Genomic DNA, 25605 nt, shown 5'->3' with positions numbered 1-25605 from the left:
GTGGTCAATTTACCCAACAGTTCATCTTATAAATGGATATACTGCCAATATTGAAACCTGGTGTGACGGTGACAACAAGGCACAGAAATGAGAATGAGTCAAAAAGATAGGAGTACAGGAAGGAGCATTAGAAAGCAAGAGACACTTACTTAGCGGTTGTCTTGCACTATGAGACAGTGGAAAACTAGAAAGCCAGAAAAAGTGCACAAGTACAGAAACCAAGAAACAATCAAAAAAGAGAGACACATCCAACAGGGAAGAGAGTGCAATAGAATAAGTGAAGCAAGAGACTAGAAGGAAAGGTGAAGCTAATATAACCAAGTGATTCCAATTAATAAGTTAGTTTCTGAGCTGTGGTGTTTGTCCAACTCAAAAATATTTTAAACAAACATGGCCCACTCATTCACCTTGGCACATTGCTCGAACAGGATAGACAGCACTACTTTAAAGTCATTATCTCTAATTCTATCATTGTATTACACCACCCATCGGTTTCTAACAGATGGTTCTTTCTGTTTTGGTAAGGTTAGTGCATACCATTCCTGCAGTTCAGGGGAAGGAATTAATCCAGTTACTTTGCTCGAGTTCTCCACAGTACCCTGCCACCAGTTGGGATCGTCCTTGCTGATTATCTTAATAATGTCACCAGTCTCAAACTTCAACCCAGCCTCCTTGCAGGGGATCAGATCATCCTTCTTTGGGTCATAATCAAACTGAGCTCGCATGTACATCTGGAAAAGAAAAGGTAAATATGTAAATTCATAATAGGTAATATTTTATCACTGCACAACCAAGCTGTCCTTGGACATATGAATGTAACTAGTAGAAGCAGGAGTAGGTAAATCCAACCCTTTGAGCCTGCTACACCATTCAATATGATTATGGCTGATCTCATCTTCGCCTCAACTTCATTTTTCTGTCTGCTGTCTACATTTTGATAACACATTGCTACTTAAATGTTCTAATTTATTTGTTCATTAAATACTAATTAAATGCATGTTCTTGATTCATTAACTCCTCTCAAAATGTTGTAAGTTAGAGTCCTTAGTATTTTCAGTGTGTTGATCAATGCTGGTCAATAGAATATAGGCTTCATCTTTCTGATCTGTGCTAGCTTAACTGTTCTCAGCAGAAGAGTTAGTGTAAGTGACTACAGCATCCTTTGCTTAGATCCCAGCTTTTGCTGCTGTATAACTTTTCCTGGGTCTATTTCTCACAGACCAGCATTTTCTTCTCAGCTGCCTTCTGTTCCAGTGCAGTTTCTGGTTTGGGGAATATCTAATGGCTTGAACAGGGCAAGCAACAGCAAGGTTCTTCAAGCAAGCGAGCTCCTGCTAAGCCATGCAAAGTGAGACATTTTCTTCTGAGGAAATGCAATTCACCTTTGTAAAACGATCTGTTCAGGCCCAGAGGCTGTTCAGTAGTAATTCCCATGTTACATTTTTAAAACTCCAACTTTTTTAGTAATATTTAGTGTGGACCTTAAGGGTTTTGACACCAAGTTCATATCATAACATACCATGTTCCTATTGTGGAAGAACATAATATCTCTGACAGCCATTTCTGGATTCCTGCATTTAACTGCAGATTTCAGTTAAACCTTAAAAATTTACGACAGCCTCATCAATATTATTCAGCAGAATCCACAAAATGGTGCACATCGATTAGTTGTTCCTGTCAGGATTAATCAACTATTATTATAACTAAGGGGTTGCTCGAGGCAATGTACGTTACTGACTGAAAGGGTTCTGTTAATACTAAAATAGCCTCTTTAAAAAAAGCTAGAAGCAATGGTTAAAGTGACTTGTGATATGCAACAATGACACTACAGTTCTGGGACAGACGGGATGAAATGGAAGGAATGACAGCATCTAGTAGATGAGAATTTTGAGGCAATATTCACCTTTCATAATGTTGATTGATTAGAACATATAGCCTGTGAAGCAAAAACCAGTAAGAAACACTCAATTCAAACAAAGTCTCATATCTACCACAGTGATAAACCTATCTACAGCTTTGGTTAAGTTCAGTTATTATGTCCATTGAATTGGTGTGATAGTGAGCCATAGAATCATGTAGCATGGAAAACCCTTGACCCATATCCCTCCAAACCATTCCTATTCAAGAATTTATCCAAGTTCCTCTTAAATGTTATAACTATACCAGGTCCTTTGGCAGTTCATATCACACATGAACCACTGTGTAAAAACAAAAATTACCCCATATGTCCTTTTTAAATCTTTCTCCCCTCACCTTAAAAATATGCCTCCTTGTTTTGAGCTCTCCCACCCTAGGGAAAATACCTTCATCATTCACTTATCTGTATGCCTAAATTTTATATACCTCAATAAAAGGTCATCCCTCAAACACCTATGCTCGAGTGAAAAATGTTCCAGTCTATTTTTATATCTCAAACCTCCATTCCCAACAACTTTCTCTTAAATCTTTTCTGAACCTTCTTCAGTTTAATAATATTCTTCCTATAACAGGGCTCCCAAAACTGCTCTCAGTATTGCAGAAGAAGCCTCACCAATGTCCTGTACAACCTCAAATGACATCCCAACTGCTAGACTCAATAGTCTGAGCAATGACCCATGGCTCTGTCCTTGGTTGAATTATGAAAATTCAATACCTCACGTTTATCCAAATTAAATTCCATCTGCTGCTACTCAGCCCATTGATCCAATTGATCAAAATGTCTTTGTAATCTTAGATAATTTTCTTCACAGTCCACCATGCCTCCTAGTTTTGGACTCACCACCTTTGGAAAAGAACCTTGCTATTCACCATATTCATGCCCCTTATGATTTTATAAATCTCTATACAGTCACCTGTCAACTTCCAATGCTCCAGGGGAAAAAAATCCAAGCCTATTCAGCCTCTCCCTATAAAACAAACTCTCCAACCCTGGTAAAGTCCTTGTACATCTTCTCTGCATCCTTTCAAGTTTAACAACACCTTTTCTATAGAAGGATGACCAGAATTGTATGCCGTATTCTTAAAGTGGCCTCACCAATTCCTGTACAGCTGCAACATGACATCCCAAATCTTATACTCAATGCTCTGACTAATGAAGGCAAGCATGCCAAATGCCCTCTTCCTCACCCTATTTACCTGCAACCCCACTTAAGAAACTATGTATCTGCACCCCTAGGTCTCGTTGTTTGGCAACACTCTTTAGGATTCTGCCATTAACTGTGTACATCCTGCCCTGATTTGCCTTACCAAAATGCCACACCTCACATTTATCTAAATTAAACTCCATCTGCCATTCCTAGGTCCATTGACCCATCTGTTCAAGGTCCCACTGTGCTCTGACACCTTCTTCACTGTCCACTACACCACCAACTTAGGTGTCATCTGCAAACTTGCTAACCATATCTCCTATATTTATATCCAAATCATTTTGTTGTGAACCAGTGTTACATTTATCCATTATTTCTTCTTTAAGTCTAGTATTGCAAAAGGATTTGTACCTAGTACAATATGTCAACATTCCTCCAACAGCATACCACTCATGATTTGCAATATAGTGAACTCGCTCACCTCAAAGGACGGAGGGTTGCAGTGGTAGTTAGACTGAACCTGTAAGGTGACGGTCCCCATAATTTCTTTCTGTAAAACAAATAAAGAAGTTTACCCGAATGATCAGTTGCACTCAAACAAGGTGAGACAAATTGATTTGCTTACACTCACTGCTTATCAGCTTGCTTGTATATAAATTCAAAGTGCATTCATTACAAAGTGCTAACTGCAATTACTGTATATCATACTATAATACATTGGTGTCCATTTGTCACTGAATTATATTTTCATATATTCCTATGCAGAATTGCTCAATGCCTGTTCCTCAACACATTATCATGCACCTATCCTAATGTCCTTTATCGTTGGTGTCCAATCTGTTGTGATCTATAATAATAGAATCAATTTTATTTTGTTTCCCATCAAGAATTTACCTTTATGTTCAGTTTTACAGCAGCAGGGGTGTTAGATTAGAATAGATTTCTTACAGTATGGAAACAGGCCCTTCAGGCCAACACGTCCACACCGACCCTCCGAAGAGTAACCCATCCAGACCCATTCCCCCTCATGATGCACCTAACACTATAGTAGATTTTAGCATAGCCAATTCTCCTGACTTGCACATTTTGGATTGTGGGAGGAAACCCACACAGACAGTGGGAAGAATGTGCAAGCTCCACACGGATAGTCACCCGAGGTGGGAATTGAACCTGGGTCCCTGGCACTGAGAGGCAGCAGTGCTAATCACTGAGCCACTGTGCTGCCCACTTCTACTAATTATATTTCTACTGATACGCTAGGCATCTTGTTGAGATGATCTCAGGAAAATGACCAAGTTAGTGCAATGGTTTGGATGAGGAAGAAGAGAAAGGATCATCAAAGTTCGAATGCTGTTCACTATCTGGTGGTACCTGGTAGAAAATGAATGTAACAAAATTCTGAAACCCCCCCCAAATTCAATTCATCACTAAATATATTAAAAAGGCAGAGGAAACATTTACCCTGTCAGTTTGATAACTCTGTTACACTATTGTTGTGCTTAATTATTGCAGATGTTTGAGAGTTTGTTTTGAAGTGAAGTGGACTCTACAGAGCTTACAACCTACCAGGGCCGACTGCAGCTGCTCCACTGTCTGATTTGCTGCACTCTTGCCATTTATTTCCAGAATTTCATCACCAACATGGAGTGAGCCTGTTGGTTTAAGTAATAAATACATTTTCACTATCATTAGGCAATAAAACACTTGAGGATCACAGAGACTCATGACACAGGGCTGTGCTCTGTTACCACATATGATAGTTTTCAGTGAGACACTATCCCACTCACTTCAAAAGATGCAGAGCTGAAAACTGCTTTTAACCAAGATAGATTATGTATTCCTGCCACTACAGTAGATGCTGTGCTGAAACCTGCTTTCACTTAGGCAGGAAGGCTGCATTTTACCAACCTAAATGCAGCAATTGGCTTGTAGCCAGTGCCACCCAACAGTGAATTACTTGACTCTGTGATACATGCAAGCTAAATGCACTTTTCAGTGAGGTATACCTGTTGTATTTGTCTACCATTGGCTTAGGATGTACAAAAAAATAAGGTATGAGAGAACAGACATCATCACATTTCGAAGTGGTACAAAAGCATGGTACAGTGGATGCTGCAAGTGTGAATGAAAAGAGAAAATGCTGGATATACAGGGGATGTCTGGCATGATCCATGGAGAAGTTAATGAATGGAATTTTAATAGGACAGAAAAGTGATTCCAGAGTCAGAACCATATCTGGGTGCCTGGGGTCGAGACAGGGTGGGGGCTGCATTTGCAACCTGCCCAGATGCAGCCTCTGAACTGGCATCCAGTGGTCCCACAGTGCAATTAAAGACAGCGGTGAGCTCCTCATGCTGTGGAGCCTCTCAGAGCACTGGCAGCCCTGAAAGGGTCAGTGGTGCCACCGCGAGAGAAAGTTGTTGCTGAGGCGAGCTTAGCCACCTCAGGTCGACAGTAGGTGAGTTTTCAAAAAAAATTAAAATTCATAATAAACCCAGTTTAAGACGGAAGCAAAATCAACCTGGGTTTTGAATCCTAACCTCAGTAAGTGAATGCCAGGCACAGCTGTGGAACTGCCTGCCGCACTGTCAGGATATGAAGCTACACCACTAAAACAAGGTAATGCAGACTGCTCCAGTGCTCAGAGCACTCTAACACAGCAAAAAGAGACAAGAGGAGGAGAAAACCATGAAATGTTAATATATAAAATCTGGTCTGAATTTTTAACATGATGGAGATGGAACCAGTCTTGGGGAGAAAGGGAATCATCCGTATTGCCTTCACACCTTGCCTATGAATCATCCCTCCATGCAGGATTCTTCCAATAACACAGCGTCCCTTGTCATTCAGTTTCAGAGTAATTCCCTGCAGATATAAGAAGTGAAATTAAATGTCTTTTCAAGTCGCCAGTGTGTGAATTTGTAAACTGACTGAAAAATATAGACAATATTTATTCATGTACCACATTAAGGAGCACATGCCCTTGCCTTATTTTGAAGAGACTGAATTTGAACCTAAAAAACAGGTGGCTGTGCGTCAGGTGAAGAGTTAAATCCTCAAACATTTTTTATCTGACCAAAACCCACTTCTATCTCACCCATTTCTGGCTATAACTGAGGTAGCAAGGTAAGTGGATGGCACAGTTACAATTTTAAATATGATCATGGGGGCTGTTAGTCTCATTGGTGTTCAGGTTTTCAACCTTAGCTCTGGTCAGTTAGATTTTGCAAATTTAAGGAAACATGGCAGCTTTATCCAGCTGAGGATTAGGTGGACTCAGGACAAGAGTACCTTTGCATCTATCTCGTGGCTAGTGTTGCCTTTCTGTGCGAGTAGCCTGTGGTTTTTGAACCTTCCTCCCCCCCCCCCCCCCCCATGACCTTTCTCCACTACAATTTCTCCAACTATTTGTCATCTGTTCCATGCCCCAGCCTCCAAACACCAATGCCCCCTTCTCTAAGGACTGCAAGCCTTCCCTTCAAGCTCCTGATCCTATTACACAGGCTCCCTCCAATGTCTGATAGCTCACCCAATTGACCCTTCCAACCCTCTCAATTGACTCGTCATCCACGAAGCTCACCCTTTGTCTCTCAACTCAAAGTCCTGCCTCCTCCCACCCCGATCAACTCAAACCACCCAAGCTTAAATGCCCCTATCGCGCTGCACCTCAAAGCTAATATTTTACAATTAAATTCATAGAAAACTCTCATGAGCAATCCCTAAAATTGTGAACTGAAACATAATCTTTCGTGGATAGTCTGAAATTACAACGAATTGAAGAACCGGGGGGGTATTGTGATAGTTCTATTGTGATTGGCAGTTCTGCCTTTTAGCCAGTTGAATCAAGCCTCCCGCAACAGTCACATACAGTCAGTTTCAGTTTCATTACGTGAGGAGCTGAACAGGGTCTCCTGATGACTCAGTTGGTGAAAGCAGTCCTTATAACCACACAATCAAAGTTCCCAATCTGAAATTTGCCATTCTAAGAGATGGGACCTCAGTGCCCTTTTCCCCAAAAAAGAGTGAGAATTATACAGGGTTAACAAAGTGGACCACTGTCTAGGGTTCTTACAGGTAGGTGTATGATTTGAGAACACAATCAGGCTGAATTGTACCCAGGGTCACTTGTCCATCTATTACTGCCATTGCTTTCAAATGAAGCAAGGCCACTTTATTCCATCATTGCAAAGTCCACCATTTGTTGCCCATCCCTATTTACCATTGAACAGTGTGGCTTGTTAGCCTGTTTCAGAGGCCAAATAAAAGTCAACCACATTGCTAGGAGTCTGGAGTCACAGCTAGGCCAGAATAGCAAAGGACAGCAGGGTTTCTTACCTAAAGGATGGGATTTTTACAACAATGATAGTTTCATGTTTATCATTCCTGAGATTATCCTGATATTCCAGATTTACTAATTGAATTTAAATTCCACCATCTGCCATGGAATTTGAACTTCGATCCACAAGGCATTAGCCTAAGCCTCTGGGTTACTGGTGAAGTTTTATACTGCTATTCCATTACCTCCCCACTGAGAGAATCAGTGTGTGAATGATAACAAAATGGCATTTATAGAACATCTTTATCATTCCAAAGCACTTTACAATTGGTAGCCATAATTGAACAAGACCAGGTAGAGATTAAGGAAGGGGTCTGAAAGCAATGTCACAGAGATACAACATTCAAGATGGAAAAGAAAGGATGAAATTTCCCAGTTGGAAAATGCCTGAAGACTTTGGAAATTTAGTGGTAAGTAGGAGGAAGAACTGCCCAAAAGGCTAATGCTGAAAGAGTAGATGGTGAAAGGGAGAATGCAAAGCTGCAGGAAAATCAATTTTTTTAAAAAAAGAGGGAGATGGAAGTCTATGGAGGAATCTGGAGAGAAGGGCACCAGCAGTACTTGGTTAAGCAAGATGCTGGAGGTGTCTTGCCAGGAAATGCAGGAAGGGAATATGGTCAGATACTAAAGCTTAAGTACCAGCTGAACTAGCCTAATGTCTTGCTAAAATGCAAAATGTTTAGCTGCATTAAAGTTAAGCTGTATATTTGAAGTTTAAAAGGGAAAATAAATTAACATCATTCCAAGAAAGCTGACATACCATGGGTTCAGTTGTACTTTTCTGGAATGTAACCAATTGGATTTTCTTGACATTCTGTGTCTCGTGCTCTTTACTATTACCATTCATGTAAGGAGAGGAGTTAGCACTGCCATTACTGTAGACTTCCTGGGCAGCATTGCACGTCAACATATAACCCTAAGAAAATAAAAATAACTTTAAGTATATGCAACACAGAAAATAAATTTTCCCACATGCAAAGGCTTATAATAGGAACCCCATTGCCTATTTATATAAGAGGATTTTTAAAAAATTCTTTCAAGCGTTTTCTCCACAATTTTCCATCATGTACCAGCCTCCATTCCCTCAATATATTTGGGTACTTTTTGTCTAGATTATTAGAAAGAGAAGATATTTGTATGACAATTCAGATTGTTACCCAAATACATTGGTCCTTCTATTAATCTATACATAAAATAAGAATAGTTACATTTTGAATGGAGCTGTCAGTACGTTCATGCAATGACACAACAAGTTTACTAACAGGTCATAGGCAATCATATCTCATCAGATTGTTTTGTATGCAAGGCCTCATTTCACAGTGTAAAATCTATGAATATTGCACCATGCAGCATTTCTGCCTGTTATCTTTATTTAATAGTTCTGTTGCCATGAAATATAGTTGAAACCTTTCCATTCTTAAACACTGTAATTAGTTTCAAAAATAGAAGAAAAGCTCCTACTGATTCTGACTACATTGTAAAAACCATTCAAAAATGTTGAGTTTTGATCTACACCAGCCATTCTCTACATCATTAGGCATGGCTACATTCCCATTCAGCAACAAATCATTGGAAGTTTCCCCATTTGTTATGATCCTGGGACAAAATTTCAGATGTCATCAGTAAACAGAGCCAAAATTGGTTAAGACTTAGGTACCAAGGTAGGACTTATATAGTACATTGTAAGGTCCTGAGGAGTATTATGGAACAGAGAGATCTCGGAGTACAAGTAGATAGTTTTTTGAAAGCAGTGATTGCAAAGAGGATTTACAGAGATGTTGCCAGGACTATTAGGCCTGAATTACAGGGAGAGGTTGGCGAGGATAGGACTTTATTCCTTGGAACATAGGAGAATGAGTGGTGAGCTTTTTGAGGTGTATAAAATTGAGGGACATAGATAAAATGACGCATATAGTCTTTTTCCCAGGAATGGGGAATTGAAAACTAAAGGACGTAGATTTAAGGTGAGAGGGGAAAGATTTGAGGAGGACCTGAGGGGCAACTTCTTCATGCAGATAGTAGTATGTATATGGAATGGGCTGCCAGAGAAAGTGGTTGAGGCAGGTACAATAGCAAAATTTTAAAAACATTTGGATAGGTACACGGATGGGATGGGTTTAGAGGAATATGGATCAAATGCAGGTGATTGTAACTAGATGAGAGGGGACCATGGTGAACATGGACCAGTTTGGGCCTAAGGGCCTATTTCAAAGCTGTATTACTCTATGACTCCATGAGGTGAGAATTTGATTCTATTCTGGACAATCCTTTGGATAAACACAGTCAGCTAGAGCTGAAGCAATTATTTCACTTTTGCTCCCCCCCCCCCCCCACCCCCCGCCAAATAGTCACTCCGGTGAAGTAAGCCAGGCTTCAACTAGAATACCAGCCCAGGCCTGATAATTTGGAGTGTTGCTGCTTGACAACAGATAACAAAAAGATCCATTTGGGATAAACCATAGCTTGAAGATAGTAGAAGACAAAGCTTAAATGTTTCCTTTATTTAAAGCCATTTATTTTAACTAAGTAAGCAGCGGTTTTAAAATAGAATCATAGAGATATACAGCACGGAAACAGACCCTTCAGTCCAACTCATCCATGCTGACCAGATATCTCAACCCAATCTAGTCCCATTTGCCAGCACCCAGCCCATGTCCCTCCAAACCCTTCCTATTCATATACCCATCCAGATGTCTTTTTAAAATGTTGCAATTGAACTAGCCTCCACCACTTCCTCTAGCAGCTCGTTCCAAACACGTACCACACGTGTGAAACAGTTGCTCCTTAGGTCTCTTTTATATCTTTCCTCTCTCACCCTAAACCTATGCCCTCTAGTTCTGGACAATCCCACCCCAAAGAAAAGACCTTGCCTATTTATCCTATCCATGCCTCATGATTTTATAAACCTCTATTAGATCACCTCTCAGTCTCCGACACTCCAGAGAAAGCAGCCCCAGCCTGTTCAGCCTCTCCCTATAGCTCAAATCCTCCAACCCTGGCAATATCCTTGTAAATCTTTTCTGAACCCTTTCAAGTTTCACAACATCTTTCTAATAGGAAGGAGATTAGAATTGCATACAATACAGAGGAACCTCAATTATCCAAACGAGATGGGCAGGCACTATTTTGTTCAGATAATCAATTATTCAGTTAATTGATTTCCTCTGGGGCTTGGAGTTTTCTGTGAAGTCTGCTCCCTATTCAAGAGACTAGGCAGCAGCACACCATGTGTGAGCCCTGCCCCCAAAATGCCATCTGCCCCCGCACCACCCCCAACCAACGTCCGACCCCTATCCACACACACACACCCCCTCACAGCCGCCCTCACCTCCTCCCTCCCCACCCCTGGGCAGCCAGACTGGATATCAACAGTAAGACTGCTGCTGCCTTTGTGGGGTAAGTCTACAAATAGCACACACACACACACACACAACATTTTACTGCAACTTTTTGACAGATTCCACCTTTGTCCTGTACAGGGCAATGTTGGAGAGATTATCTAGGGAAGGGGGGTTTAGGGTTCACCCCTATGTAGAACTCCAGGGAAAAAGTGTGGGGGGAGAGAGGATGGGAGGTCAGTCATTTAGAGACGGTGCCTGCACTGTCCAGGACTGTTCTCGGCAGCAGTGAGCCGAGTTCGTTTTTTAATCATTGTACCTGTAAACAAAAGACGCGATCAGGGTTGAAACAGCTCTTTGACGTAATGTTTCTATCAGGACCTTGAGATCCCCTTCGGATAATCCAAAGTTCGGATAATTGATATTTGGATAATCGAGGTTCCTCTGTATTCCAAAAGTGGCCTCACCAATGTCCTGTACAGCCACAACATGACCTCCCAACTCCTGTACTCAATACTCTGACCAATAAAGGAAAGCATACCAAATGCCTTCTTCACTATCCTATCTATCTGCAACTGTACTTTCAAGGAGTTATGAACCTGCACTCCAAGGTCTCTTTGTTCAGCAACACCCCCTAGGACCTTACCATTAAGTGTATAAGTCCTGCTAAGATTTGCTTTCCCAAAATGCAGCACCTTGCATTTATCTAAATTAAGCTCGATCTGCCACTTCTCAGCCCATTGGCCCATCTGATCATGATCCCGTTTTAATCTGAGGTAATCTTTGTCACTGTCCACTACACCTCCAATTTTGGTGTCATCTGCAAACTTACGAACTATGCCTGTTATGACGAAAAGTAGTGGGCCCAGCATCCTTATGGCACTCCACTGTTCACAGGCCTCCAGTCTGAAAAATAACCCTCCACTACCACCCTCTGTCTTCTACCTTTGAGCCAGTTCTGTATCCAAATGGCTAGTTCTCCCTGTATTCTATGGGATCTATAGACAGGGGATGAAACGTCTGCAACACAAATTCCCAGCTCGGCGAACAGAATCACAACAACCAGCATCCGAGCTACAAATTTTCTCACAAACTTTGAGGATCTAATCTTGCTAATCAGTCTCCCATGGGGAACCTTGTTTAATGTCTTACTGAAGTCCATATAGATCACGTGCATCACTCTGCCCTCATCAATCCTCTTTGTTACGTAGCGGTCGAAGCTCAGATGGTGATGAACAGACTACAGACAGGAGGTGTAAGACCTGGAAAAATGGTGTACTGAGAACAACTTAGCTCTCAAAGCCAGCAAAATCAAGGAACTCATTATTGACTTTCAGTAGGGTGTTACTCATGCCCCCCTACACATTAACAGCACAGAGGTGGAACAAGTGGAGTGTCAAGCTCCTGGGAGTGGTCATCCACAACAAGCTTTCTTGGACTCTTCATGTGGACGCACTGGTTACAAAGGCCCAACAGTGTCTCTTCTTCCTCAGGCAGCTGAGGAAATTTGGCATGACGGCAAATACCCTTGCCAACTTTTATAGGTACGCCATCGAGAGCATTCTGTCTAGATATATCACTACCTGGAATGGCAACTGTACCATTCAAGATTGGAGCCGGTTACAGAGAGTGGTGAACTCAGCCCAGACAATCACAAAGACCAACCTCATCTCACATCTACAGAATCCATCTACCAGGCCCGCTGTCAAGGAAAGGCTGCCAGCATTCTCAAAGATCCATCCCACCTTGGCAATGTTTTTACAACCTCTAACATCAAGAGAAGGTACAGAAGCCTGAACACATGCACCAGCTGATTTCGTCAAAATGAGCCTTGCTCCAATTTAGAGCTTCAACTTTTAAATCTGGTCTATCTTTTTCCATCACTATGTTAAATCTAATAGAATTATGGTCGCTGGCCCCAAAGTGCTTCCCCACTGACACCTCAGTCACCTGCCCTGCCTTATTTCCCAAGAGTAGGTCACGTTTTGCACCTTCTCTTACAGATGACTGAGATCTCCTTACAAATTTGTTTCTCAATTTCCCTCTGACTATTAGGGGGCCTGTAATACAATCCCAATAAGGTGATCATCCCTTTTTTATTTCTCAGTTCCACCCAAATAAATACCCTGCATGTAATTCCAGGAATGGGGCGGCATGGTGTCTCAGTGCTGCCTCACAGCACCAGGGTCCCAGGTTCAATTCCAGCCTCAGGCGACTGTCTGTGTGGAGTTTGCACATTCTCCCCGTGTCTGCATGGGTTTCCTCCGGGTGCTCCAGTTTCCTCCCACAGTCCAAAGATGTGCAGGTCAGGCAAATTGGCCATGCTAACTTGCCCAGTGTTAGGTACATTGATCAGAGGGAAATGGGTCTGGCTGGGTTGCTCTGAGGGTCGGACTTGTTGGGCTGAAGGGCCTGTTTCCACACCGTAGGGAATCTAATCAAAAAAATCTAATCAATATCCTCCCTCAGTACAGCTGTTATGATATCCCTTATCAAAAACGCCACTGTCCCTCTCTTGCCTCCCTTTCTGTCTTTCCTGAAGCATTTGTATCCTGGAACATTAAGCTGCCAGTCCTGTCCATCCCTGAGCCACATTTCTGTAATTGCTGTGATATCCCAGTCCTAACCATTCCCCGAGTTCATCTGCCTTCCCTGTTAGGCCTCTTGCATTGAAATAAATGCAGTTTAATTTATCAGTCCTATCTTGTTCTTTGCTTTGTCCCAGCCTGAGCTGAATGTTTGGCTCACTTCTTTTCTCAACTGTACTAGTCTCAGATTGATCTCTTTCCTCACTATTGCCCTGGGTCCCATACACCCTCCCCCCACCCCCCTACTAGTTTAAATCCTCCTAAGCAGTTCTAGCAAATCTCCCTGCCAGTATATTAGTCCCCTTCCAATTTAGGTGCAAACTGTCCTTCTTGTACAGGTCACTTCTACCGCAGAAGAGATTCTAATGATCCAAAAATATGAATCCTTCTCCCATGCACCTACTCCTCAGCCATGCATTCATCTGCTCTATCCTCCTATTCCTACCCTCAGTAGCTTGCAGCACTGGGAGTAAACCAGATACTACTACTCATGAGTATCTCCTTTTTAGATTCCTGTCTAACTCTCTGTGTTTTCCCTTCAGAATCTCACCCTTTTTCCCTTCCTGTCATTGGTTCCAATGTGTACAATGATCTCCTGCTGGTCCCTTTCCCCCTTGAGAACATCCTGCACCCTCTCTGAAATTTCCTTGATCCTGGCACCAGGGAGGCAACACACCATTCTGATCTTTCGCTGCTGGCCACAGAAACGTCTGTCTGTGCCTCGAAATAAAGGGTCCCTTCACACAATTGATCTCTTGGAACCCGATGTACCCTTCATTGCATTAGAGCCTGTCTCAATACCAGAAACTTGGCTTTTCGTGCTACGTTCCCCTGAGAACCTATCATCCCCTGCATTTTCCAAAACAGCATACTTATTTGAAATGGGGATAGCCACAGAAGACTCCTGCACGACCTGCCTACCTCTCTTACCTTTCCTGGAGTTAACCCATCTATGCGACTGTATCTGCGACTTTTCTCCCTTCCTATAACTGCCATCCATCACATACCCTTGCTCTTGTAAATTTCTCATTGTCTCTTACTATCTCTCCAACCAATCCATTCAATCTGATAGGATTTGCAACCAACAGCATTTCTTGCAGATATAATCCGCAGTAACCCATAAACTCTCCTTCAACTCCCACATCCGACAAGGAGAGCATATCACTCTACTAAAGGCCATTTTTGCTCCTTCACAATCTACAGACCCGGAAAACAGTACATGTCTTATTCCTCTACAAAACACTGCTCCAGGCTAACTTAATACTTATGTGTTACATTTTTAAGTTTAATCAAGAGACATATCTCAATAAAATATATAATCAAGAAAGAACCCACTTTACTCACTAATGCAGACTGACTGCAAGGCCACACTTAAACTACTCACTTATCTGTTTCTGTGCTGTGACCTTTCCCAAACAGGTTCCTCCAAGATCAGTTGTGAATTTTACTGTTTGTTAATTTTCCCAGACACACTCCGATGTCCAGTGATACATGAATTCAAACAGCAAAGGCAGTAACTGTGCAGGTTCACTGCTCTGTCAGGGAACAGTGTGGGTTTCTTTCTCTCCCTCTCTCTCTCTCTTGCACTGACTTCACCATGTGCTGCTTTTGTCTGTTTCTCCCATTTAAAAGTGCTGTTGTTTTGACTTTTCTTCTCCAAAGTTCCAAAACTATGCAACAGCATATAAAACAGTAATTGCTGCTCCTGGAATTCGAAGAAATCACCTCCAACCCCTAATTACCTCAAAAAAAGGAGCAGCCTGTTACAGCCAAAAACTTTTCCCATCCTGCAACTTGGATTACCCAGAACAGAATGTCAATGGCATGTTAAGCATCTGCCTGTTCATTTAAGTAACATTGTACAGGCTTATATTGAAAACAATTCTCAGAATACTGCACACAGTATCATTGTACAAAATACCTTCTCAAGTGCCAACTACACAGCACATTGAGTTATCAAAACAGTATTTCAGAGTCAAAGGGGTTTCAATCAGGTTTATTGCTCAGGCATCACTCCATCTTCAGGAAGTAGAAATAATTCTGTTTAGGATTAATCCAAGTAGACTTCTGGAACTCAATTTGCAAGGGTTTGTCAAATTGCTCCATCAAGGCATCCCATAGGTGGAAGGGCACCATTACAACCTAGTTTCTCGGCCAGCCATCTAAAAGTGTAGTGACCAAAATCAGAACTCATGCAGTCCCATGCAAATCAGATCATTAACATGTTAATATGACAGGGTGGCTTGTTATTCTGACCATCACTAACTGAAGATGATTTAATACAGCCAGTTTAACCTCTTGTAGGGAACCCGAATAAGTCCTAAGATTTAAATTGAATATTCTGATGAAGCTACTCTGAAATCCCACAGCTATCAAATTTGGAAAAGGAAGTATTTTCCCTTCTTTGCCTCTGCTTATATTTTTCTTGACTCTTACTGGAATATATGTTTGGATAAAGACCATTTTGTGAGAGCCATGTTTCATGCATCATCCTAGATACTCTGTCAGAGGCTTTTTCATCTTGAGAAATGTAGTTGAACACAAACTATCCTCATCTCTAATAGATAACCTGCCAACAGGAATTATTGAATCACTGATTAGACCTGCTCTTCCTCTACATCACAAACGCACTGAGGTCAATTGTGGCAGTCTTGCTGTTGCCTCAGCTGAGATTATACTATTTTGAACTGAGGCGAGTTTATGATGCAGTTCCATACTTAGGTGTGCTTGCTCCCATTAAATCAGTGGGTATTTAAATAGGAATGCAGAAAGATGCCTACATTAGGTATTAGTGGAAATGATTTGACAAAATATTCCCAATAAAATTATGTATATTTTAGAGATAGTGTTTATGATGGAGCAGGGATTACGCTTCTTGGGCATCAAACAAGGTCTGATTATCAAGCCACCACTGTAAACTCTGATTCAAACTTATTTTTCTGAATTTATGTTGAAATATCAACGACATTGCAAACCGATCACAATCAAATTTCATTCGAGTGTGGGATATTTCTGATTTGAAGTCGATAGTGAGGCATTTGCAGCCTCTGGTTTACATGACAGTTTGACAGTCTGTGTCAGCTGACCAGTGAAGAGTCATCACATGGAGTTGGAAATGACTTTTAGCAGGAAAATCTCACTTATGCTTGCTTCCAATAAATTGCTACTCGCTACTTGAAGACACTCTTTAAAGAGGTGTTATTGTGTACCTTGTTTCCAAAGTTTGGTCATCAAAATCAACAGGAATCCCTTCATACAAATCTGCCAGGTGTGATTTTCATTTGTTCAGTGTCATCTATAACCATGGTGAATGGTGGATTTTCTTTCCTTCTTTCATTTAGACTAACATAGGGTAGGATACAACACAAACTCAGTCTGTCCTCTCGTAGAGCACAAATGTCAATTCTTTATATACAACCATGGACTGTAAGTGCCAGAAGATAATTATTCCCCTTGCATGGCATTACAGTTGCCTCTAATCTTACCCTTACTTGACATATACACATGCCTTTCAGGAACAGCCATTGGATAATGACTGGAGTAGGAACCATAGAGATAATTTTAAACCTGCCTCAAAGGAGACTAGCAACCCAGTAGAGTTCACCTTTCATTTTAGTAGAATCAGGCAGGCTGTAAAACAAGTGGCTGGGACTGCTCTGGTCAGTTTTCTGCTGGGAGGATCAGTTTAAACATGACCCACCTGGATGCTTTCCTTCTTCCTAACTTATGGGCACCAAAGTCAATGATATCATTTCAACTTCTGATTTAAACTAATACTGTTCAATACCAAGTCGTGCTTTTACTGCCAATTCTCTGCAGGATTCTTTTTTCTTATGTTAGATCTTTCACACAAATCTAATTACTTTCCTTGTAAATACATAAACCGTGACCTGATGGATTTGTGATTGGTGTAGTTCTCAAGAGCCTGTGTACTAAAGCAGAGTGGAACACTATTTCATAATGTCAGGCGCTGTCATGTAAACCACATTTGTAAAACAACTTCAGCGAAACATAAAAACCTCTTCATTGTGTACTCCATTAGTGAGCAAGGGGCTGGTGTTTGAGGCCATTGTTATGTTGATCTTCTCAAATAACTGAAAAGCAACCAAAAAGAAGTCATTTATTAAAGAAACATAACTATGTAGCTTTAACACACACATGATCCTTACATCCCACATTGATTGTCCAGTAGTTGTGCATCTCTGACACAAACTGAAAATAGGTCATAGCTTTAGTATCTAGGCACCAATCCACTGATCTCTACAGTGGGACACCAGGCGACTCATCAGTTGGAACCTGAGCCTGTCATTGGTGTCTGTTATGAGTCAGCACAAGAGTGCAATAAAATCAACAGAACATTAATATTTCAAACTGAAAAATTAGAAGATTGAAGTTTTGGAGAACTGCCACTATGCAAATAAAGCAGCATGCAAGTTTTAGTGTAGCATTGTTTTGTTTCGGAGAGTGAACATTCATGACACTCATTATATGAATGTGGTTTCAAACCAATGGCTTGTGTGGAGCCCATTCTATACACCAATGCACACATGCTTTGCAGTCAACACTACTTAGATCCAGACCTTCTAGTCTCTAGATAGTCAGAGACAGGGCTATAGCCTGAAAGATAAGCATTGGGAACTCTCAGAAGTCCTGAGATGTCCCAAAGCATTGACCATGCAGCAACGGCCAGGTGAGATTAGGTGTGTGATTTGCATATATAGTTAATATTATTTACTTTAGGGTTTGGATTTTAAATGAGTGGCATTGAGATTTTGATCAGTGTGTATAAGGGGGTTTAATGATTAACTCATCAGTATTTCTTGAGCCATGATTTTTATAAATCAGTATGAGAGTGGGAGTCCCCAGGTTAATAATAAGAATTTGTTTGCTTTGGGAGAGTTTTAGTCATGGGCAGAGTAAACACTGAACAGCATTATCTTGGCTTCAGTTTAGAAGGATCAGGATTTTTTAATTTGCTCAGAGGGAAAACCTATAGACTGGGGAGCATTAGGTTTTAGTGTGCAGAGGTCTTGATGGAAGTCAGATGTATGGCACAGTCTCTCCTGAAAAAAAGAAACAGATTAGAACTGTTAAGAAATAGATTACATCAGTGCAAGGGTTTTAGTTGAAAGTTGGGCTGAGGAGTGGCAGATGGAGTTTAATTTAGATAAATGTGAAGTGCTGCATTTTGGAAAGACATTTCAGAGCAGGACTTATACACTTAATGGTAAGGTCCTGGGGAGTGTTGCTGAACAAAGAGACCTTAAAGTGCAGCTTCATAGCTCCTTGAAAGCAAAGTCGTAGGTAGATAGGATAGTGAAGTCGGCGTTTGGTACGCTTTCCTTTATTGGTCAGAGCATTGAATATAGGAGTTGGGAGGTCATGTTGTGGCTGTACAGGACATTGGTTAGGCCACTTTGGAATATTGTGTCCAATTCCTGTCCCATCAGAAGAATGTTGTGAAACTTGAACGGGTTCAGAAAAGATTTACAAGAATGTTGCCAGGGTTGGAGGATTTGAGCTATCAGGAGAGGCTGAATAGGCTAGGGCTGTTTTCCTTGGACAACAGAGGCTGAGGGGTGATGTTACAGAGATTTATAAAATCATGAGGGGCCTGGATAGAGTAGTAGACAAGTCTTTTCCCTGGAGTGGGGGGAGTCCAGATCTAGAGGGCAAAGGTTTAGGGTGAGGGGGAAAAGATTTAAAAGGAACCTAAGTAGCAATGTTTTCATGCAGAGGGTGGTGCATGTATGGAATGAATTGCCAGAGGAAATGGGTGGAGGCTGGTACAAAAAGACATTTAAAAGGCATCTGGATGGGTACATCATTAGGAAGGGCTTAGAGGAATATGGGCCAAGTGCTGGCAAATGGGACTAGATTAGGTTAGGACATCTGGCCATCATGGAGGAGTTGGACTGAAGGATCTGTTTCTGTGCTGTATATTTACAGTCATATATACAGTCACATACAACATGGAAAAGCTCAAAATTATACAACTTGCTTCAGTAAACAAAGATCTTAAACCATCCCTAATTCCAGTAGCATTCAACACAATAAAAGCAAGCTACTTTAGGCTTGAAATGTTAAATTGAAGCTTTACTTCAGAATTATTAGACAAAGGAATCTGTTTCCATGCTGTACATTTCTTTGACTATGACTCCAATCCAGAAGTGTTTGCTTAGAACAAGCTACTAAACTCTCAAGACCAGGAACTGATAGAAACAAGGTTAAGTTAAACCTTTGGATGTGACAGAGAACTGAAATCTCTGGTGTTTGAGTACTATAAAGTGGTGATCTTGGGATTTGTTTTCCGTGTTTTGAAAATTTTAAAATTGTATTACATGTAAATAACTCAGCTTTTTCTACTTTATCTTCATGGCTTTTTCATAATAAGCTCATGTTTTAAACTAAATCTACAGCATTGTCTGTTTGTCTATCAGTGAAAGGTGGATAAATCTCCAGGATCTGATCAAGTGTATCCCAGGACATTGATTAGATTAGATTACTTACTTACAGTGTGGAAACAGGCCCTTCAGCCCAACAAGTCCACACCAACCCTCCGAAGAGCAACCCACCCAGACCCACTCCCCTACATTTACCCCTTCACCTAACACTATGGGTAATTTAGCATGGCCAATTCACCTAACCTGCAAATTTTTGGACTGTGGGAGGAAACCGGAGCACCCAGAGAAAACCCACGCAGACATGGGGAGAATGTGCAAACTCCACACAGACAGTTGCCTGAGGCAGGAATTGAACCTGGATCTCAGGCACTGTGAGGCAGCAATGCTTACCACTGTGCCACTGTGCTGCCCGTTGAAGGAAGTTAGGGAGGAAATTGAAATGCCTATTGCAGAAATATTTATGTTACCTAAAACTACCGATGAATTGTTGGATGACTGGAGAGTGGCTAATGTTGTACCTTTGAAGAAGGAGGGATGTAAGGAGAAGCCTGAGAACTATAGACATAAGAGTCTGACATCGGTAGTGATTCTGAAAGACAGGATTTATATACATTTGGAGAGGTAAGGAATGATTAGGGATAGTCAGCATGGTTTTGTGTGAGGGAAATAGTGTCTCACAACCTTGATTGAGTTTTTTTTGAAGAAGTAAACAAGCAGATTGATGAGGGCAGAGTGGTTTATGTTGTTTACTTGGACTTCACTAAAGCCTTTGGCATGGTTCCTCATAGTAGCTAATTAGTAAAATTAGATCACATGGGATTCAGGGTGAGTTTGCTATTTGGATACAAAATTGGCTCAATGATAGGAGACAGAGTGGTAGTGGAAGGTTGTTGGACTGGAGGCCTGTTACCAACAGTGTTCCACAGGGAGTTGTGCTGGTCCACTTTTGTCTGTCATTTATATAAATGATTTAGATGAGAATACAGAAGGCATGGTTGGTAAGTTTGTGGATGACACCAAAATTGGTAGTATAGTGGACAGTGAAGAAGGTTATCTCAGATTACAAAGAGATCTTGATCAAATGGATCAATGGGCTGAGGAGTGGCAGATTTGGTTAAATACAGGGTATTGCATTTAGGTAAAACAAACAAAGGCAGGACTTACACCATTAAAAGTAAGGCCTTGGGTAGTGTTATAGAACAGAGAAACCTAGGGGTTCAGGAACATAATTCTTTGAAGGTTGCATCACTTATAGACAGGGTGGCTAAGAAGGTATTTAACATGCTTACCTTCATTGTTCAGACTTTTTGAGTATGGGGTTGGAATGTCATGTTAAGGTTGTACAGGACATTGGTGAGGCCTTTTCTGGAATATTGAGTCCAGTCTGATCACCCTGTTATAGGAAAGATGTTATTAAAGCTAGGGAGGGGTCAGAAAAGATTTATCAGAAAAGATTTACTAGGAATTGATGATTTGAGTTATAAGGAGGTGGGACTTTCTTCACTGCAGCACAGAAAGTTGAGGGATGACCTTATTGAGGTTTATAAAATCATGAGGAATACAGGTAAGGTGAATGGCAGGTGTCTTTTCCTTAGGATTGGGGATTTCAAGACTAGAAGGCATATGAGAGGAGAAAGATTTTAAAAAGACATAAAGGGGCAGCTTTTTTTAAGACAGTTTGTGGAATGAACTTCCATAGGAAGTGATGGATGCAGGTACAGTTACAACATTTCAAAGACATTTGGATAAGTACATGAATAAGAAACATTTGGAGGGATATGGGCCAAGTGCAGCCTGGTGGAACTAGTTTAGTTTGGGATTATGGTGGTCATGGAATGGTGGGACTGAAGGGTCTGTTTCTGTGCTGTATGACTCTATAAAGGCAACCTCATTAAATATATTTTTAAAATGATCTATCAAGCCAGATTTCATGAGTTGTCCAGTAATAATGTCAGCTGCGATTATAACACTGGAAAGCTTAAACTTCCATTGGGCAATTGCTGAACATCTGAAATACTTTGGAAAATCTGCAATTCAGAATTACAGTTATTTACCTTATTGTTGGCCAATAAAAAGGGACTAAAACCTGCTCCAACTCCTGGTTGACTTTGAAACTGATCAGCCAATCGTTCACACCAACTCACCACCACAGAGACCGTGATCGTCAGCTAAAGAATACCTCTCTCATGGACAGGTGACCCACCTCCTCCCCACCTCCCCACCCTCCCCCTCAACAAAACCAAGCACCAGACACTCCTAACCCACCCTACCCTCTCATCCACTACTTGTCTCTCTATCCCTTCACCCACACACTTGCCATTCTATTGCCTTACCTACCCATGGATTCTTAGTCAGTTTCCTATGATGGTAAGATCTGGAACTGCCTTGACACCGATATATAGTGTAATAGTCACTGACAGGTAAATGGATAGTGTTTAATAGGATTACCCCCATTGTTTCATAGGTAATCAGAAAATCTGGATCTTAGATGCAGCTTTAAACGAGATGTGTTTCATTTCAGAACTGACAAAGATAGTCTTTGACCTCTTTACTTGAGTGAGATATTACATGGATACAAAGTAATCTGCAAAATTTTTATTGGAGCATGTTCATCAGCTGTCCAAATGACCTCTCTTACCTTACTGATATACTTGCATCTCTCACTGTAACACCCTCTGATAAATTCAAAGTGTTCCCTATAACACTCCCCGACATTCCGATATAAAAATACAGTCATTCTTCTATAAAGCGATGGTTACGTTCTTGTGCAACCCCGGAGTTATAGAAAAATCATGCTTTACAAACGGTGCTTAAAATATTGGCGCTGTAATCACATTATAGCCAACACACATTTTAAATGTTTGAGCTGTAGAAACAGCATTCCCAATTCATCAATCGCATTACAGTGAATTTGCGTTAACGAAATGCACGTTATAACAGAATGGCCTGTACTTTGAACTGTAACACGGTTATCTCACTCCTGTAATTAACACTGAACTTTTGAAAGATGATTATCTTTTCAAAGATCCCTTCGGCTCAGAGTGAAACAAACAGTTCTGAAAGGGTGTGGGTGGATGTTTGGTAAACATCTCAGTTCCAAAACACCCATGTGACTTCAAGTCACTATGGGGCTGACAGTTGAGAACAGACAAAGTCAAATAGAAACCCATGGAGAGACTGCAGTTCACATAACATTAGGGAAAAAAGAGCTGCTGCTGTGATCCAGGAATAAGAGATTAGAAGTCTCCAAGGGACGGGTCTTCTCTTTGTTGCAGGAAATGAGGGGGAGCAGAAGTGAAACTCTGTGGTGGGTAAGGGAAGAAATTTTACTACACAAAACTAAACCATTTCAAAACTAGGAGTTACATATGGGAATCTCTGAAATTCAGCATCTTCAAATCACAACAGTCTTGAGGGACTGCAAGATATTTCAAGACGTGCCTTGCTGCTGATTATCATATCTGGCAGCAGCCAGGTTTTTAGAACAACAGGCATAGGACATCCAGGATTGACTAGTGACACAGGCTACAGACAGGTAAATCTCAGGAGGGGTTCCACAAGCTGGTGATAGAGAGAGGGGGCTGCAGGGGCCCGACAGGGTTGACAAGGTGGTGGCGCTCAACTGGTCCTCCTTTTCCTGACTTTGAATTTCTCAGTCAGGCTCAGACTATTTTACCTCTTGTTCATGTCACTTAGTGACTAGCCCATCTGCAGTTGGGTTGATCCTACTGGTGATGGGATAAGGCGCTCACATCCTCAACAAAAATGTAAAGTTACCGTACACACCATAGGGCTGCTCTCTCATTACAAAGAGATGACTGGTGGTAGTTTAACCTGGGGATCACCATGCCTCAGGCGAGGGAAAGATGTTGAGAAGGAGAGTTCTTCATGGTAACCTTAGCCGGTGTGGGAATTGAACCTATGCTGCCAGCATTACTCTGCATCACAAATCAGCCATCTGGCCAATTGATTGGTCATTAATTGGTCATTTAAAGTCCTCAACTGATGGCAGGGCAGGAAGTCTGGCTTAATTCCAGTTAAGGTATCAGATGTCCAATCATCCCATCTGATTAAATACCCTGCACACCACAAAACTCACAAGAAGGCAGAAGATTCTAAGGAGCTGCGTTGTATATATCCGTTCCTATGTTTTAATGAGGTAAAGCCTTTAAAAGCGAGAGGGGGAAAACCTGGTGCCAGAGATGGTGAGAAAATCAGTCCGAGCAATTGTGCCATGTAATTGCTAACAGAGCAAGGAGCTCAGCTAAGACAGAAACCAGCCTTTAATTGTTGCACCAGAGCTTGGACATATTTTGTGCTTTTGGTGCAGTTTAAATTGTCAAACTAGTTGCAGTGATATTGAACAGATGGCACCTATAGGGCAAGATAAGTTAAATTCCCCTCCTTCAAAACATTTGTCAAACTCAATCAGTTTGAATACTGCAAACTTGTCCTATGAACAGAGGGAACATTAGCCAGAAGTTGTGTTACGTAACAACATTGCTGACTGCAATCTGTCAGCACTCATCCCCATAACCATGACTGCGTTATGCAATAATCTGGTCTAACGATCTCATATGACACATGGTTTAAAGGTTTACTGCAGTATTACAGAACAACCAAAATAGTCAGCACTTTGTCAGTGGGAGGAAGGAAAACCTCCGCTGAGACAGGCCGAGCCCAGAGCAACTTATTTACCTGTCAAGGCATCTAGACTGGTCATTTACCAAAAATAATTAATAGTATAAACCCTAGAAACACAATTTCAAACAATCTCAAGTAACTGCTAAAATTGTACTTAGCATTATCAACAACCTTCCTTAACCGTGAGTATCAGAGGACAGTCAGATTAGTTTCCCACCAACAATGATCCAGTGACTCCTCCTGGACCATGTATACTTGGACACTGGGTAAAACTGATCCTGACAGAGAAAGTTGGAGATTTTTAAACCTTGTTTTACATAGATTGTGTTATGTTCAATATAACTGTTCCCTCTTCTTGACTTTGGAGTACACCGAGAGGAAGGGTTCTGTCAGGCTCGACTAGAATTCAAGCACCAGTAGTGAAAGACTACGAGACAGTATAAAGCTCACTTCCCATTCAAATAAATCTAAACTATTTAATTTTACAGTCAGTCAGTCACTCACTCTTCAGGGTTGTACAGTAAAATGCAAGCAAAATACGGCAGATGCTTGAAATCTTAAATAAAAAAAAGAGCTAACAGTTAATATTTTGGTCAAGGGTCACAGAGTCATAGAAATGTACAGCATGGAAACAGACCCTTCGGTCCAACCCGTCCATGCCAACCAGATATCCCAACCCAATCTAGTCCCACCTGCCAGGACCCAGCCCATATCCCTCCAAACCCTTCCTATTCATAGGCCCATCCAAATGCCTCTTAAATGTTGCAATTGTACCAGTCTCCACCACTTCTTCTAGCAGCTCATTCCATACCCATACCACCCTCTGCTCGAAAAAGTTACTCTTCAGTCTCTTTTATATCTTTCCCCTCTCACCCTAAACCTATGCCCTATAGTTCTGGACTCCGCCACCCAAGGGAAAAGACTTTGTCTATTTATCCTAACCATGCCCCTCATCATTTTGTAAACCTCGATAAGGCCACCTGTCAGCCTTCAACGATCCAGGGAAAACAGCCCCAGTCTGTTCAGCCTCTCCCTGTAGCTCAAATCCTCCAACCCTGGCAACATCCTTGTAAATCTTTTCTGAACTCTTTCAAGTTTCACAACATCTTTCCGATAGGAAGGAGACCAGAATTGCACGCAATATTCCAACAGTGGCCTAACCAATTTCCTGTACAGCCACAACATGACCTCCCAACTCCTGTACTCAATACTCTGACCAATAAAGGAAAG

General features: G+C 41.4%; 1 protein-coding gene across 2 annotated transcripts in view; it reads right to left on the bottom strand.

Annotated features, from left to right (window-relative positions):
* mpp1 (membrane palmitoylated protein 1) overlaps positions 1-25605 on the bottom strand; it is a 74262-nt gene that overhangs the window by 10394 nt on the left and 38263 nt on the right. Inside the window, exons 2-7 of one of the 2 annotated variants that reach the window (XM_043704587.1) lie at positions 17347-17421; positions 8162-8317; positions 5852-5930; positions 4632-4717; positions 3547-3615; positions 538-731 (exon numbers count right to left, since the gene is read on the bottom strand). In XM_043704587.1, coding sequence (XP_043560522.1) covers positions 538-731; positions 3547-3615; positions 4632-4717; positions 5852-5930; positions 8162-8317; positions 17347-17421 — 659 coding nt within the window. The remainder of the gene's footprint in view (positions 1-537; positions 732-3546; positions 3616-4631; positions 4718-5851; positions 5931-8161; positions 8318-17346; positions 17422-25605) is intronic. The other variant, XM_043704588.1, reaches the window with a different exon arrangement.

Source organism: Chiloscyllium plagiosum, chromosome 15 (genome assembly GCF_004010195.1).
Source record: "Chiloscyllium plagiosum isolate BGI_BamShark_2017 chromosome 15, ASM401019v2, whole genome shotgun sequence".
NCBI lineage: Eukaryota > Metazoa > Chordata > Chondrichthyes > Orectolobiformes > Hemiscylliidae > Chiloscyllium > Chiloscyllium plagiosum.
Note: the sequence above shows the minus strand (reverse complement) of the source record. Positions and strands in the feature narration are given on the sequence as shown.